The sequence below is a fragment of the Nicotiana tomentosiformis genome, chromosome 3, assembly GCF_000390325.3.
Source record: "Nicotiana tomentosiformis chromosome 3, ASM39032v3, whole genome shotgun sequence".
In the NCBI taxonomy this organism is placed as follows: Eukaryota; Viridiplantae; Streptophyta; class Magnoliopsida; order Solanales; family Solanaceae; genus Nicotiana; species Nicotiana tomentosiformis.
The window spans coordinates 95,206,841-95,224,656 of NC_090814.1; the positions used below are offsets into that span (position 1 = coordinate 95,206,841).

At 34.7% G+C, this 17,816-nt stretch overlaps 1 protein-coding gene and 1 long non-coding RNA gene across 2 annotated transcripts; both read left to right on the forward strand.

The window, feature by feature from the left end:
* The first annotated feature begins 4,116 nt into the window (after positions 1–4,116).
* Positions 4,117–5,470, forward strand: LOC138908784 (uncharacterized). The gene is made up of 3 exons (XR_011415188.1): positions 4,117–4,380; positions 4,694–4,813; positions 4,895–5,470. It is a non-coding gene; the product is annotated as an uncharacterized lncRNA (long non-coding RNA).
* Positions 5,471–16,476: 11,006 nt separating this feature from the next.
* On the forward strand, positions 16,477–16,851 carry LOC138908186 (uncharacterized). The gene has a single exon (XM_070198834.1). It carries the CDS (start codon positions 16,477–16,479, stop codon positions 16,849–16,851), a length of 375 nt encoding a protein of 124 aa, XP_070054935.1.
* The last annotated feature ends 965 nt before the right edge of the window (positions 16,852–17,816 follow it).

The following is a 17,816-nucleotide window of genomic DNA, read 5'->3' on the forward strand; positions in this document are numbered from 1 at the left end:
AGCTGTCTGTTGCAGTTAGATTACCAAGTATCAAATCTGATTGAAATATTTCTCAAGCAGCCATGGACTCTTTCATTGACCTTATGAGTGAACTAGTTGACCCTAATATCAACTTACCCGATTTCTATAAGGCAAAGAGATTAGTTTCTAAGTTAGGACTTTCGTCAATGAGAATTGATTGTTGTGAAGATGGTTGCATGTTATATTATAAAGATGATGCAACTTTAGACAGATGTAAATTTTGTGAAAAGCCTCGTTTCAATAGGCTTTCCAGCGGGAATATGGTCGCTCTCAAGGCGATGCATTATTTACCTCTTATACCCAGGTTAAAGAGGTTATATGCGTCGATGAGTTCTGCTCCTCATATGAGATGATACTTTGAAAATAGAAGACCACCTGGTGTTATGTGTCATCCTTCAGATGGAGAAGCTTGGAATCACTTTGATAGGACATACCCAGATTTTGCTAGTGAACCAAGGAACATTCGGTTAGGTCTATGTGCGGATGACTTCACGCCTTTTTCTATATCTGCGACACCATATTCACGTTGGCATGTCTTTCTTATACCTTATAATCTACCACCTGAGTTGTGTATGACTAGTCCATATATATTCTTAAATTGTATTATCCCCGGTCCACGTAATCCAAAAAGTTTGATTGATGTATATTTGCAACCTTTGATTGATGAGCTAAAACAATTGTGGTATGATGGTATTGAAACATATGACATATCAACCAAGCAGAATTTCAATTTGCGTGCTAGTTTAATGTGGACTATTAATGATTTTCCTGCATATTGAATGTTGTCTGGGTGGATGACTGCTGGGAAGCCTGCTTGTCCTTACTACATGAAAAATAGTAAAGCGTTCACTTTGAAACGTGGTCGAAAGCAATCATGGTTTGATTGTCACCGTCAATTCTTGCCTGATGATCATAAGTTTAGAAGGATGAAAAATACATTCAAAAATAATAAAGTGAAATATGATTCTCCACCTCCGATACTTTCAGGTGAGAAAATTTGGGAGAGGGTCCAGAACTTCAGTAAAGTTACTGAGGCTCCACCTTATAGATTCCCCGGATATGGTGTTAATCATAATTGAACGAAACAAAGTATATTTTGGGAGTTGCCTTATTGGAAGGATAATCTTCTCCGACACAACCTTGATGTCATGCATATTGAGAAGAATTATTTTGATAATTTGTTCAACACAGTGATGGATGTTAAAGGTAAGACAAAAGATAACCCGGAGGCTAGAATGGACTTACAAGAATATTGCAGGTGGCTTGAATTATACTTGCAGACAACAAATAATGGTAAGGTATTCAATCTCAAAGCAAGTTATACATTCACTTTGGAGGAAAGACGATAAATTTGTGATTGGGTTACGAAATTGAAGATGCGTGAGGGTTATGCGTCGAATCTTGGAAAAAAAGTAGATATGGAGGTAGGGAAGTTGAGCCATTTGAAAAGTCATGACTACCATGTTTTCATGGAGACCTTAGTGCCTATTGCATTTTGTGGTTTGCCTGAAAGAATCTGGAAACCCATCACAGAGATTAGTTTATTTTTCAAAGACTTGTGTTCTACCACATTAAGGGAAGAAAACCTACTTCTGATGGATTGAACATTCGTGTAATTTCTAGTAATATGGAAAAAAATATTCCCATATGGTTTCTTTGATGTAATGGAACACCTTCCAATACACCTTGTAAACGAGGCACGACTTGGAGGGCATGTTCAATGCAGATGGATGTATCCCTTTGAGAGGTAATATTATATTTTATTTGAATATTCTTATCTAACATGACATTATGTAGGACAATTGGCAAATGCAAATAATTTGTTAAGCAGAGGAATAAGATTGAAGGATCTATATGCGAAGCCTATCTTGCAAAGGAAACTGCACATTTTTGTTCTTATTATTTTGAGAGTAACGTGCCATGTTCTAGGAATAGGCCCAATAGGCACACGGTCGAATGTGTGAATGATCCATTATATCCACCAATGTCCATATTCAATCAACCAGGCCGATGTTCTAAGGATGTTAGAAAGAGAAGTTTGAGTGATATGGAGTACAAGTCAGCTACACTTCATGTGTTGCTAAATTGTCCCGAAGTTGTACCATTTCTCAAGTAAGTATTGATTTATTAGTTATCAAAATGTAAAATTTACTGTGACTACATATTGATGCAACTACTAAAAATATTTGATGTGTCACAGTCACTTCGTGGGTCAATTTGGCCACGATGTTGTATATACGAGATACGTGGTTCAAACAGTTTATATATATATATATATATATATATATATATATATATATATATATATATATATATATATATATATATATATATATAACGTAGTGAATGTATAAAAAATGATTCATAAGTTGTGTTAACTTATGAATTTTTTTAACACTATATAGGTAAATAATCTAAATAATGGTGTAAATTAATTTTTGAAAGATATATCGTGGGGACCTGGGCTTCAGGTCACAACAATGTCTAAGTACATAGTGAATGGTTATAAGTTTCATACAGAGGATTGCTATAAAAATAAAAATAGCAACAACAATGGGGTGTGGGTTCAAAGTGGTGATGCAACCAAGTTGGAGATATTGATTATTATAGTGTGGTCAAAGAAATATTACAACTAGAATATACAGGTTGGCTATATAAGAAATTGATACTCTTTAGATGCAAGTGGTTTGACCCAAATCCAACAAGAGGTACAAAAGTACACAACCAATATAACATAATTGAGGTTAATCATACGAGGGAGTATGATCGCTATGATCCTTTCATAATTGCACATAACGTTAGGCAAGTGTATTATGCTCCTTATCCATTGCGGCAGAATAAGTCCGATTGATGGGTTGTAATAAAAACTAAGCCTATAGGTAGGGTGAAAGTCGAGAATGTGTTAGATGTTACATATCAAAACGATATCTCCAGTGTTTACCCAATAGTGGACGATCAGTTAGAAAATGATTTGGAACATCCTGAACGCATATTGGAAGAAGTTGATATAAATAAAGTAACAATTATAGAAAATGAGGACGAAGAATCAACTGATGAAACTCAAACAAGTGAGGACGAAGAATTCTCGGACGAGGAACAATACGTCGATGAGGATTAAAAAGTTGATTTTTTAAAGCACTCTCGTTTTATAGCTTATTTCTTATATGTTTCAATCTAAATGTGTATTATATTATGCATATGGCAGGCAAGGTTCAAGGTAACAATGACCCTACTAGTTCTCGGGGTCGAGAAAAGGGTAGGAAGGGAAAGAGGAGGGTAGAAAATAATAGTCCCTCTTGTCCACCCTTTTCAGAGATGCCTATGTCTTATCCTCCACCACACGGATATACTGAGCTGCCGCAGCATCACGAGCCGTACACCTTCATTCAGACACCAGGTCTTCCATCACAGGGCCATAGGACTATACGTCCGACATACAGTCCAGCTGCCTCACAGCCATCTGAATCACAGCCATCTATATCACATCCACATGGATCACATCCCTATATATCATAGCCACATGGATCGTATCCATCCATGTCACAACCACTCAAGTCACAGCCATCAGTATCACATCCACTTGGGTCGCATCCAGCTATGTCGCATTCACAGGGATTGCAACTATCTTCATCATCGACTCCATCTATTGCAGGCCTTCGCCTGCGAGGCAGTAGCTCTGACCCGCCTACACCGTCTTCACATGCCTCTGATACACATGCTTCGGATGGTGATGACGAGGTAGTGCATTATGATCGATATGGCAGGATCATCATAGTCCTTGAGGGTGATGGGTAAATGTTATTCATTATTTTTGCGTCTATTGATTTGTAACATTTTTACTAAGATATTAATGTATTTTTATTATTAAATTGTAGGTTCAGGCCGGGTAATAAGACTATGAAGATAATCACCAATGCCATCATAAAGCTTTTATGATGGCCCTTATGCGACTTGGACTGATTGCCCATTCTCGCTGAAAGAGCAAATTTTCAATCAATTTAAGGTATAAATGTTCTTTTAAACAGTTTAATAATTTATATTTATGATGTTTCCAACTGATATTTAACTTTCGAAATACAGAGCAAGTGTGTATGAGAAGACCGCTATAGCACGAAAGTGGCTGTAAATTTTCATCATAAAGCTCGCAAGAGATTGGCGGATGCTTTTTCGGATGCTAGTAAGAAGAATAAGAGGCCTGGCTGGTTACTTGAGAATTTATGGAATGATTTGCAAAGGCAATGGCTTACCGCGGAGTTCTTAGAGAGGAGAAAAAAAGGAAAGAAAGCTCGCGCATCCGAAAAGGGAGGCTCCTTGCACACTGGAGGTGCGATCAGCCTAGGGACAATAAAAAGAAGATTGGTACGTAATTGCTTAAATTATTTTACTTTTCTAAGTATATCTATTCTTAGACAAGGTGGGTTGCTCTGATGGTAAGCACCCTCCACTTCCAACCAAGAGGTTGTGAGTTCGAGTCACCCCAAGAGCAAGGTGGGGAGTTCTTGGAGGGAAGGATGCCGAGGGTCTATTGGAAACAGCCTCTCTACCCCAGGGTAGGGGTAAGGTCTGCGTACACACTACCCTCCCCAAACCCCACTAGTGGGATTATACTGGGTTGTTATTGTTGTTGTAAGTATATCTATTCTGTTTATTAACTAAATTAATTTATTTTCAGAAAAAGAAGTATGAATGTCCAATGAGTCATGATGAGATATTCAAGGAGACGCATATTGTGAAGAAGAAAAAAGAGGGGGATCAAGATAGGTGGGTTGAGTACCGGGCCTCGACTGCATATGTAAGCTTTTAATTTTCTTTAAGTATTATAATTTACTTTTATAAAAATTTTGAAATATTGATTTAATTTAAAATAATATAGAGTCGCTACCAAAGTAACGTGGAGGAATTCATCCATAGTCATCCAGCTGGTGAATCGGGTGAGCCAACCCAACCTTCGGACGAAGATGCTAAAAGAATATGATTGGAGTCTGTTGGCGGTCCAAAATGGGGAAAGGTATACGGGCTTCCTACTAAAAACTTCTATCGCTATAAGTATGGAATGCGAGGAATAGGGACTTCCTCGCAAGGCGAGCAACTTAATAGAGAGAGCCTCTCCGCTATGAGAGAGACAGTGACAAAGATCACATCTGAGCTAGAAGCGGCCAAGGAAAAAGAAAGGCTTAGAGATGCTCAATTCCTTGGCATGCAAGCTCAGATCAGAACTCTCCTATCTAGTGGAGCTTTTCCGTTGCCCCGATCTCGTGAGTCATCTCCAGAGGGTCGACCTCCACGTGATCGTTCCTCCCGTCCTGCTCGAGATCATTCCTCCCGTCCTCCTCGTGATTGTTCTTCCCGTCCTCCACAAGACCGTTCTCTATACTGTCTTGTAAATGAAAGTTCATCAGACGGTGGTGATGATGTTGTAGAAAATACCCCTTGACTTTTATATACTTTGGACTAGACAAATAGAACTAGTTTTGAACTAGTTGTAATTAGTTTTAACTTGGTTTTGGATTTTTATGTTCAATTGAACTTTAATTTGTTAGTTTAAAGTATGTATTGAATGTTTTGGTTGTTGTTGTGTTGTTGTTGTTGTTGTTGTTGTTGTTATTATTAGGTGTATTGGTATGCTGGCAGGTGGTGTAGCTGCCAAAACAGGCATTTTATGCCAAAATTAAACCCAAAAAAACCGACCAAAGTTGGTCGGTTTTTAATAATAATAAAAAATTATTTCAAAATACCGACCAAAGTTGGTCGGTTAATGAACATTGAATTCACATAATTCAACATTACCGACTAACTTTGGTCGGTATTTTTCCTGCACTGTTGAGGTTATCGACCATAATTGGTCGGTAATGTTTAATTTTAATTATTTTAAATATATATATATATATATATATATATATATATATATATATATATATATTCAATTACCGACCAAAGTTGGTTGATTTTTTAAAATTTTAATAATTAATAAAAAAAAATATAATTTAGTTAAACCGACCAATTTTGGTCGGTAAAATTAAATTAATAAAATATGTTTCCAACCAAAGTTGGTCTGTAAGTACTTAAACTTGTGAGATGGTCGTTTTAAGCTACCGACCAATGTTGGTCGGTAATTTTCTACCAACTTTGGTCGGCAAGCCATTCCGACCATCAAAACACCCTCCACACCCTAATGGTCGCGTTTTGGTCGGTAATTGGCCATAACCGACCAACTTTGGTCGATTTTTTTGATTGATTTTTAGCGAATTTCTAGTAGTGTAAACCCCTCGATCTATAAACCTATGGGATGGGATTGAGAACTTTCAACTAAAAGTCATCAGACAAACAAAGATCTCATTGGCAAAATTTTCAAAAGACATCTAATATCTCTTAGTAATGATAATATCTCTTTATTTCTGTAATAACCAAGCTAAATGCAAATAATAAATTTGTTATAAATTTCCAAAAATTGCCCTTCTATCCATTATTTCTTGGACGATAAGTTTTGTACCATAAACTACCCCTAAATTTCTTTTTATGTAATATACTCCATATAATTAAATTGAAATAAAATTCTCTTTCTCATTTTGAATTTTAAGAACCTGAAAAACGAAGGAAGCCTATCATAGTTATTTATGCATAAATCTATATATTCCTTAATTAACTCTATTTACTCTTGAAAATGAGGCATTAATTATTTCAGTTCTAACATTTCTTTAAACTTATTTAATTATATTAATGTTATTACAAAAGTTTGCATTGTAAACACACTAAGTTTAATGTGGAAAGCCTACTAGGAAAAATAGAAAAGAAAAATCAAAGCCTTATTTGATCAATGTCCTTATACGTGATCAAATAGAAGATCTAATATGCTTAGTGTTACTTAATTAAATCAAAAAAACTAGAGAATTTCAAATTGTAAAAGGTTTACGAAATTTTTGAAGCGTGAATTACTATGAGAATTTTAATTTCAATGTTCCATGTAAAAATCTCAAACTATACAAATGGCATAAAAAAAGAATCAGGACCGAAGCTAAGGAGATTGAGAATACAAAGATAAAAGTTTTAAATATAATAGTAAATAGAATCCTCACAATTTTAAGCACAATACCCACGAAAAAATTTGAACAAATTCATAACTAGTAAAACTCCTCGACGAGAAACAGGAAACAGGATTTTCTTCAGTATGTTGTGTTATTAACAAAAATGCCCAAATTAAAGGTGCATGCACAGCCAGCTCAACTTTCTGTTATATTGCTTTGCATAATCTTCTACATTTTCATGTATGATAATCCCAAATTACCAAACACTTTTCATTCAGTTGTTGGCACGCACAAAGTACAATAGCCTCTTTCACAAGTCAGATTAAAGCTTAACTAAGCTTTCGATATCGAGTATAGGAGCGGAGACTTCTCGATTACGGGTCGATCGAACTAAATAGCTTTCACAAGTCTAAGTCAGAAGCTTGGATAACATCTGAAAGTAAGTTAAGTCCAGTCCTGCTAGCTATAGGCCGTTAAACAAAGTGAAAATGTGGTAAAATATATCTAGTCGGAATAGGGCTTATTCAATTGCATTTGCCAAGATTTCATCATAGCAAATTAATGAAGCTTAGAATATCTGTGGAGGAATTGGTAACTAAATGTCTAATTAGTGGTCGAAGAATATTTTGAAGAACAAGATACTTGGAGAAAAAATCTTGCATATATATTCCGATATTGGTGGTCTACGACGGTCAAAGCCCTTGAGTAGTTAATTTGTTAGAAATTAAACCAAGATTAATTAGTATTCATATGTGGTCTAGGATTTGATATTTACTAGTTTATTTAATTTATGTCTTATTAGGATTCACAACCAAAATCATGTAAGAATATATTTTCTAGATTCTAGTTAAATCTGATTTTGTAGTATTATAAATAGGGGTGCTACTACATATTTTCTATTGTGGAGAGCTAGCTATAATGTAGAAAGATTCAAGAGTTTATGAGTTGTGAAAAAAACTCCTACCACGTTCTCTCCCTAGTTTAATAAATTTCTTCTATATAGTCTTTGTTAAATTTTTTGCTTGTGCCTAAATTATTGTTGGGATATTTCAATTCTACAAATTGGTATTAGAGCTTGTGTGAGATTCTGTCAGAGCATGTGTGAGATCCAACAAAAAAATATGGATACTCTACTACTTAATTGTCCCGTTTTTGTATTTGATGGCAAAAGTAATTTCGAAACTTGGTATCAACAGATGGAGATTTCTTTTAAGGCTATTGATTTATGGTCCACCATTGATGAAGGATTTGAGAAACCCCGGGAAGGTATAACGTTGACGGGTGATATAGCTACAAAATTGGAGAAAAAAAGACATTTAGATTATAAGGCACGCTACTATCTCGCTATTAAGGTCGAATTGCATGTATCTAAAAAATATTTGCATGCAAAATCATCAAAGGAGGCTTGAACAATCTTGGTGAAGTCATATCGTAAAGTTGCTGACATTAAGAAGGAGAAACTGCAAGAGTTTTGGAGTCAATTTGAGTTGGCTTATATGAGACCAACACAGTCTGTCAAAGAATTTTTTACAAGAATTGAAGATATAATCAATGGTTTAAGGACCAATGGAGAAGTATTGGAAGATGTTAATATTGTTGAAAAAATATTGTAGTTTCTTAGTTTAAAGTTTAACAACAAAAAAGTTATTCTTGAAGCAACTAAAAATCTTAGCACTCTCAAATTATGCATCGCTAGAAAAGGATGAGCAACCAAAAGAAAAAGAAGGCACACCAATAATGGTAAAAATAAATCAAGAAAGGCCAAAATTCGGAAATAGATGAGAAAATAAGAGAAGGTACATGTAATTTTTATTATGATAGAGATTATATTGAATGCAAAGGAAAGTTAAATAATATTCAAATTGATCTTTCAAAAATTCATGCGATTGATAAAAAGGATGATTTAGTTGCAAGGGATGCTAGTCCAAAAGAAGTTGGTATTTCATAAGAAAAATTATTTGACGGTATTGAAGAAGAACCGAGAAATGAAAGAAGCAAGATGGTTCATCAAGAGAAAGTTTCTAATGATCCACCCAAGTTTGAGGCAAAAATAGCTTGGGATCGAGAACCATAACAACGCATGACAATAAATATTGAAAATACAATTAATTTCATGCCATTGTTCTAAATTGAATGTCTCAAGGAGCATGATGAACTGTTCGTTAACGATATTATTCTACAATCTATAAAATTGCCAATTGGAGTTGATTGGGTGTACAAGACTACCCACAAAGCATTTGGAGAAGTAGATGGTTTCAAAGTAAAGAAAAAATATGTTGATGATATTTTGAAGAGATTTACCATGGTTAAAGCCAAATCATATATGGCCAATATTGAAGAGAAATTGAAGTTAACTAAAGATGATACTCGCGACTTTGTTGATGCAACATATTTTAGGGAATTGGTGGATAGTCTAAGATACTTGACTTCTACAAGGCTTGATGTTACTCATGACATGCTCAAGTTTGAATATATTGGTTTAAAGAAGGTTGTTGGAAATTAAACCAAGATTAATTAGTATTCCTACGTCGTCTAAGATTTGGTATTTACTAGTTTATTTAATTTATGTTTAATTAGGATTCACAACCAAAATCATGTACGAATATGTTTTCTAGATTCTAGTCAAATCTGGTTTTGTAGTATTATAAATAGGAGTGCTACTATATATTTTCTATTGTGGAGAGCTAGCTATGACGTAGAGAGATTCAAGAGTTTATGAGTTGTGAAAAAGCTCCCTACCACGTTCTCTTCCTAGTTTAATAAATATCTTATATATAGTATTTGTTGAATTTTTTACTTATGACTAAATTATTCTTGGGGTATTTCAATCCTAATTATCATTTTTGTATGAGGCACTTTACAAAAGTAAAAGTGAATCGAATTCAAGTAAAGGAAAATGGTGATTTCGGACAAGGGGTAAACCTTATCTTGATAGACTGTATCCTCCACCATATATTAATATTCATCTCATCCCTTACGGCGTACATACATGGACTTGCGTTGCTTCTAAAGTTAACGTATAATTATAACAATTTCAAAAGCAAGAAAACAATAATGCGTTGTAAATTCTAAGAGGGATTTCAATTAATTCGGACCGGCCGGCTCAAAGCTTATTTACTAGACCAGCAGCTAATTTCAAGTGAATATAAAAAGCACAGTATATTTCATATAACATGAACCTTTAATTGTTTATTAGACACTATACTCATTCGTCTTTCACCTGTGCATGGACAACAAAGACAACCCACCACTAGAGTTTGATATGGCCCCTGTTTTTCTAACGTATAAATTGGAAATCAAACGTGTTTTTTGGGTTTGAATGTGAGCATTAATTAAATGATTGATGTCTTACTTAACCTTTCTCCGTCTACTGGTTGGGACGAACATAAGGGATCTTGTGTGATAAACAAGATATAACAAATTAAGATATGAGAAAAGAAACTGAAGATTAAGATCCTGTTTGGAAAGGCAAAAAGGAATTGAATTTGTGTGTAATTACATAACTTTTTTTTGTTTTGGTAAGAGAGGGGAAACTCGCACCCGCTAGTTAGCACTTTGTGCGCACCGGTTAAACCTCCCCCTATGTAATAACCTGCAAACCATACAGGGGATGTAAACTGCACTAGGCAAGCCTTGTGCGACAGGCTCAACGCAGAAGGCATTGAGAGGGGATTCGATCCAGGTCATCTATATGGAAGACCACCCTCCAAACCAACTGGGTAACCCCAACACAACTTGACATGTTTGCTTGATCAAATAATTACTTGATTAGTGGGGAATTAGATGTAATTGGAAGAGAGTAGTTACACTCTTCAATTTTCAAGGGCGAGTAAAAAATTAGGTGTAATTATATCATGTAATTACAAGGCAACCTTTCTAATTCTTTTTTTCTTTCAAATATATTTTTCATATGAGCAAATAAATAAGACAAATATTTTTTACTCTAGATTTCTTCACCAACGTTCTCTGTAGGGATGACAAAGGGACGGGACGGGCGCGGGGCGGATTTAACCTTATGCGGGTGCAATGCGGGTTTGTCTTTATGCGGGTGCGGGTTGAAATAAGTTTTTGAAGATTTAATGTAGGGCGGGACGATTGCGGGTTGAAATAAATTTTTGAAGATTTAATGCGGGGTGAAACCGCTGCGGGTTTTGGGGTGAAACCGCTGCGGGTTTGTGCGGGTGTTGCTGCATTTGAGGGAATATAAGTCTACTAATTCTACCCTTCAATTCGTTTTGCATTATAATTGCTCTTTTGCTTTATTTACATATTTCATTCTCTAAATTCTCTTTTTTTAAGAGTAATTTCATTCTCTAAATTTTTGTAACCGTTCTTATGAACCTGAATTTTGCGATCCATGAATCATAACTAACCTTTAGTTTATAAAGGGGTAACCGTTTACAAATTCTGTTTCTTTTTACTTTTGAAAAAACATTCAAAAGAAAAGGCTTTAATATAATTTTATATATTTCTAGTTCTATTTTCCCATCTCTAATTTTTCGTAGACAAATAGGAATACAATTGAATTTTCAAAATATGTCTCGTAACTAACTTAACCAAGGACTAACTATTAGTAAAAATAATAGATTGGGATATTATATGAATATTTCTTCACCTAATGCTTTGTCACTCTAAAATATATCATATTCTACGAAAAGAAGAACTACAAAAATAGCAGAAGTTCACTAAATGTCCATGACTTTTCTTTTTTTTCATTGCAATTTATGTTCGGAATCTTTTTATTCATTGCAATAATATTAAAATCTTGATTTAGTTTTTCTAGATCTACAAAATCATAACAAAAAAAAAAAGCAGGGCGGGATGGGTGCGGTTGATGCGGGCAGCTAGAAAAATCAAAAAAAATGTTATGCGGTGCGGGTTAAAATTTTGCGAATTATGACTCAACCCGTCCCGCCCCATTACCACCCCTATGAGTCTGCAACTTCACTCCAACCTTGTCCTGTTGCATATCTTTAGTTTATTGCTAGCTGATTCGTTAATTCCATTTGGAATATTAATTCATTAAACCCATGTTGTTAGTCAGTTTTAAAGAAGTGAGTGCCTTCTAACTTCTTCACATAGATTGTAATCCATCAATGGACCAAGCAATACATTTTACAGCATTACAGCTTCTCCACGTTTTGTTCCTTTCAGTATAATTGCTACAACGTCCTTCATTAATAGACCAATTAAGCACCAAATGAGCTTATCTTATGTGTTGTTGAAATTTGACATACACTGTTATTATTAAATTATGCTATATTTTTATTTTTCTCTTTTAAGTAATAAAAATATTTACATAGAGAATACCAACTGTTTTATTATGATATTATTACTATTTTATAATTATTTAATATATTTCCTTACAAAAAATATGTATTTAATACATAAGAAATGAATAATATTTAATATTTGTTATCACATAAGTATTTGTCGCAGTAAATGTTTTTTATATGTAAATCTGGAAAAAATTACTTAACTATGTAATTATACTACTACAATCAAATATGACACTGATAATTACACTGTAATTAAATCATAATAAACAAATAAATTATTGTAATTACTATACTATGTAATTACCAGAATAATTACACATTGCTTTCCAAACTGACTGCAAGTTTGTTCTCAATTACGTGTTCACACATTTGAATTTTATGAAGGATTTTTAAAGCAATTCATATCAAATGAAATTGAATAACAAGTAGTACTGAATTTGTTCCAAATACGTGATAAAAACGCATAATAATCTCATGTTCTTTTCAACCTCTTATTTTTCCATGACGCAATAAATTTATTACCACATGCAGGAGCTAGCTAGCTGGGTGTGTTTCAAATTTCCACCAGTAAATGGCAGAGACAGTTGTACAAAAAAGGAAAGTGAGGCCTACAACTTCTAAATTGGTTTAAAGTTGCAGGGGACCATGGATGTGTCATTTTCAAATTTCAAGAAAGGAACAGTGCTGGAGTCCAATAGCATAACTATGTGTATAAGGGACGTTCAATATCAGTATGAACAATAAATATATACAGCTAAATTTCTTATATTAATTGATATGCTGTCATGAAGACCAAACAAGACATGTTACTACTGTTGTTTATGTTTGGAATCAAGAAACATCCCCTCATTAAAATTAAAAATAATAATAAAAAAGTGATACCCCCTTTGTTTTGTGAATCTCTTAAATGGAAATAGGGTAAGGACTCACATTAAATTGAAGTGTCTGGAAGCGTAGGTACATAAACCCAGCATCACATGTTATTTTGTGGATCCAAAGACTTCACTGGAAAAAAAGATAGGCACATGCTCTTTTAGTTTTAATTAATTCTTGAAAAGTCACCATCTTACTCATGAGTATATAATTCTTAACCTTTAACCATGCAACTGAATGTGTGTATTTGCTTCTTTTAAAAGGACAATCAATATTTGCCCAATTTTCACTCCGATGACTCATGAACCTTTTACATGAAAAATCCCTTTGATATGTCTTGTCTTATGAGACAGACAGGAGGTACTACTAATTTCATATTCAATCTACCTCACTTATTTACTGCACCGCCACCTTGTTTGTATTTAAGTGCAAAAGAAAAGGATTGAGGTCATCCCACTGCGACAGCACACTTGCAAATGACCCCCTTTACTTAGAAAAAAAGAAGAAAACAAACAAAAAGAAAGAAAATGAGAGTAATGAAGACCGAGTCTATGAGTAGTAATTATTAGGCCAGTGCCTAAGTTCTAGCTAATTGAAGTCAAGCTCTCGAAAAATGTCCATTTATATTTTTTGTTAGCAAACTCGTGATAGAGATATGTTAGAATTAATAACCCTATCTTTTGTCGAATTTTCTCTCGAGCTATTATTTTATTGCTCTGAAGCTTTTTCTCCATCAAGCCAATTTATCTTCTAATTGAGGTTGAGTCATTCTGTTCCAGACATACCACTTGGCTGAATTTATTACTTAAATAATCACTCAACTATCCCAAATTATCTACTAATTAAAGTCATTTTTCTTTCGTTTTTAACAATAAAGTCATTTAACTATGTCTATAGCACTCAGAAGGTCACTCAACTAGATTTCTCAAACTTTTGATTGTTAAATACCTATTTTACCCTCTAAATTATCAAATTTTTAAATTTTTTAAAATATTATTATTTTTTCTCTTTTTAATCTACATTGTGGATACCTATAGAACAAATATATTTTATTTATAAAATAAAAAAATAGTTTTCAACTTATATAATGTCGAAATAATAATATAATTGAGCATAATTTTCAAGAATATATAATATATATTATAAAAATATCTTTATTTAAATAATTATTTTTATATTACGTGCATGAAATATATATTTTACAACCTTTATTTTCTTTCATTCTCAATTGTGTAAATAAATTTTTGTTGTTAATATTAAAATTATTATTACGAACAAATTATTCTAATTAATTTTTGTAATATGCTCAATATTTTATTATTCCAGCATTATATATGCTTAAATACATTTTATTTTTTAATTTATAAATATAATTTATTTATTCTATAGGTAGGTCCATATATAAATTAAAAAGGAGAAAATCATAATATTAAAAAGTTACAAAAGAATAAAAAGAAGATAAATGTTCATAATTTAGAGGATAAAATAGGTATTTGGCAATCAAAATTTTGAAAAGTCTAGTTGAATGACTTTCTGGATGCTTTAGGCACAGTTAAGTAATTTTGAACGAAAAAAATAACTTTAACAAATAATTTTAAATAGTTGAGTGATAATTTGAGCAATGTACTCAACTTTGCTCTGAGCGAGGTCCCAAACTTATTAAGCATTACTATTTCTTTGCTCAAGGCACATTCCTTAGCTGGTTGAGTGTATTCTTTCTACTTTATACTCACTAGCTGTTTTTAATCTTTTCAAAGAAAAAACAATGAAGTAAAAAAGCAAAAAATAAAAATAAAAAAAAATAAAAAAATCAGACTTCAGAACCGAATTGTACGTCTAGGTCGGCAAACCTGTCCCCACGCGTCATTCTTTCGCTTACCTTACAAAATAATGACAGTGAGTACGATTAAGTTTTTTCCAAATGGTAGTAACTGTTAACAAACTAGAAAACGGGAAGGACAGACCTACGGATCAGCAGTGAACAATATTTGTTCTTAATTTATCGAATGTGCGTCACTGCGTTGTCTTTGCAGCCTCCATTAATCACCGAATTAGATTGTTAAGCTCTTTCCTCATTTATTTATTTATTTATTTATTTATATTCCTTTTCTAAGTATATTGTAGAAACCGCAAGCTGATCGATTAAGAAATACTTTTGGGAAAGTAAGTTTAATTTTCAAAGACCCAATGACAAAATAAGAGTAGTGTATAGGGAAAAATATGGCATGCCAGGTAATGACACGTGGAACCGAAAACAATTATCCTTTTGATACCGAAGGAATGACATCCATAAAGAAGCAATAAATACCCTCCATCCGGTGCATTAATAAAAAATATTCTACAGCATTAAATACGCTGTCCGTTATAAGAAATTTGACATTTATGCTCACCGTTACATCATCATCAATGACCCTCATAATTGACATTAAAGAAAGGCATGATCCTAGGACCTCGTTCCCTAGACGTAGCTATAAATAGCGAGCTCTGTCATCATTGTGAGGAAGAGGAATTTTCTCGCAAAACTAATACTACAATCTAGTCAAAACTCTATATAATTTTATCTTCTTATTTTTCGTTCTTATTACAGTTGTGCCCGAAGGCTTCGCTACTGAAATCCTTATTACTGTCATTTCATCTTCATATCAAAGTTAAGTATTATATATTTTTTTAATTATCTTATTATTTCAGGATCGAATTAATTCGCTTGTCTAGAAATCACGTATAAATTCAACTGTACCATTTTATAGAAACCACGTATAGATGCAAATCCCGATGACGCTGAAGAGGAGCACGTTGTCGATGTGGTAAGGGTCCTACAAGAGCAACAAGCGATTATTCTTGGCCACCTCACGCGGCAGGATCAGATTATGACAGAGTTAAAACAAGCGTTATCCGGGGCTCCCAATAATGCAAATAGGCGAGATCTAGTTCTCCCCGGTGCTCCCGCAAATTAAGCAACGTAGAGAGTTGATAACAACACCCTGAGGGGAGAAATTGGTTCTGATGGAGCTGGGGGAAGCATATACGACCCCAATAACGAAAACGACCCCTTCAAAAATGAACTTTTACGGTTTATGAGAGAGGTAAACACCCGCATGGACCAAATCCCAGATGCACCACCAGTGCTTAAAGGACCGGATTTAAAGAAATATACTCAGATGCCATACAAACCGAGCGCGACACCAGAATTAATTCCGAAGCAGTTTAAAATGTCCGACGTACAAAAGTACGATGAAACTTAAGACCCACAGGAGCATATTACCACCTATACGACGACGGTAATGGGGAATGATTTAGCTTCTCACGAAATTGAGTCTGTTTTGCTGAAAATATTTGGAGAAACTCTCACGAGGGGAGACTTGACGTGGTATTCACTGTTTCCCGAGCATTCTATAGATTCCTTCGAGACGCTAGCAGATTCTTTTATTAAGGCTCATGCCAGGGCCAGAAAGTTGCAGGCCCGAAAGGCTGACATATTCAGAATTGCACAAGGAGAATCCGAGTTACTACGAGAATACGTTACCCGGTTCCAAAAGGAGAGGATGTTGCTCCCAGTTGTTCCCGACGAATGGGCGGCTGAAGCATTCACCAAGGGACTGAATCCGAGAAGTTCAGACGCTTCCCAGAAATTGAAGGAAAGTTTGCTTGAGTTCTAAGCAACTACTTGGGCGGACGTACACAACAGGTATGAATAAAAAATAAGGATCGAAGATGACCAGATTGGTTTTCTATCATCAGCGAAGGGATGGGAGAAGAATAAAAAAAATCAAAAGACGACTTCGACACTGATAAACGGTCTTTGAGGGGCCGATTTTTCCCTACAAACGGATAGAAGGCCGCAGTAGAGGTTTCCGGTCAACAGATAGATTCACTACCAATAGAAGGTCTGATCGCGATCGGAATAATAGATCGTTGCAGGACAAGGAAGTGCCAGGTACGCGGGATCCTTCCTACCCTAGGCTATCAGAATACAATTTCAATATCAGCATAGTAGAATTAGTATCGGCTATGAAAAACATCAAAGAAGCATGATTTCCGAAGCCAATGAGATCTGATCCCAGCCAGAGGGATCCTACCTTGTGGTGTGAATACCACGGGATGAACGGATACTGGACTGGGGACTGTCGGCATCTCCGGGAAGAAGTGGCAACGCTATTAAAAAATAGTCATCTGAGAGAATTCTTGAGTGACCGGGCTAAGAACAATTATTGTCGTAATCGGGAGAACGCTGAACCCTCGAAAGCATGGGAAATTCTCCCGTGCCAGACGATCAACATGATCTTTCGGGGAAACGAGATCAATGGGGTCACCTTTTTGGCAGTAAAAAAGATAAAAGTGTCAATAACCCATAGCAAGAGGCTCCGAAAAGTCGCCTAAGACGATATCACTTTCACGGAGGAGGACGCAGATGGATTGCTTCCACCGCACAACGACGCACTGGTAATCTCTTTAAATGTGCTAGATTTTAAAATTATACGTGTTCTAGTGGATCCAGAAAATTTGGCCAATATCATACAATGGAGAGTATTGGAGCAAGCTAATCTCACCGGAGGCATTATTCCGGCCATAAAACTCATCGCCAGATTCAACCTCGCGAGTGTGATGACCCGAGGAGAAATTT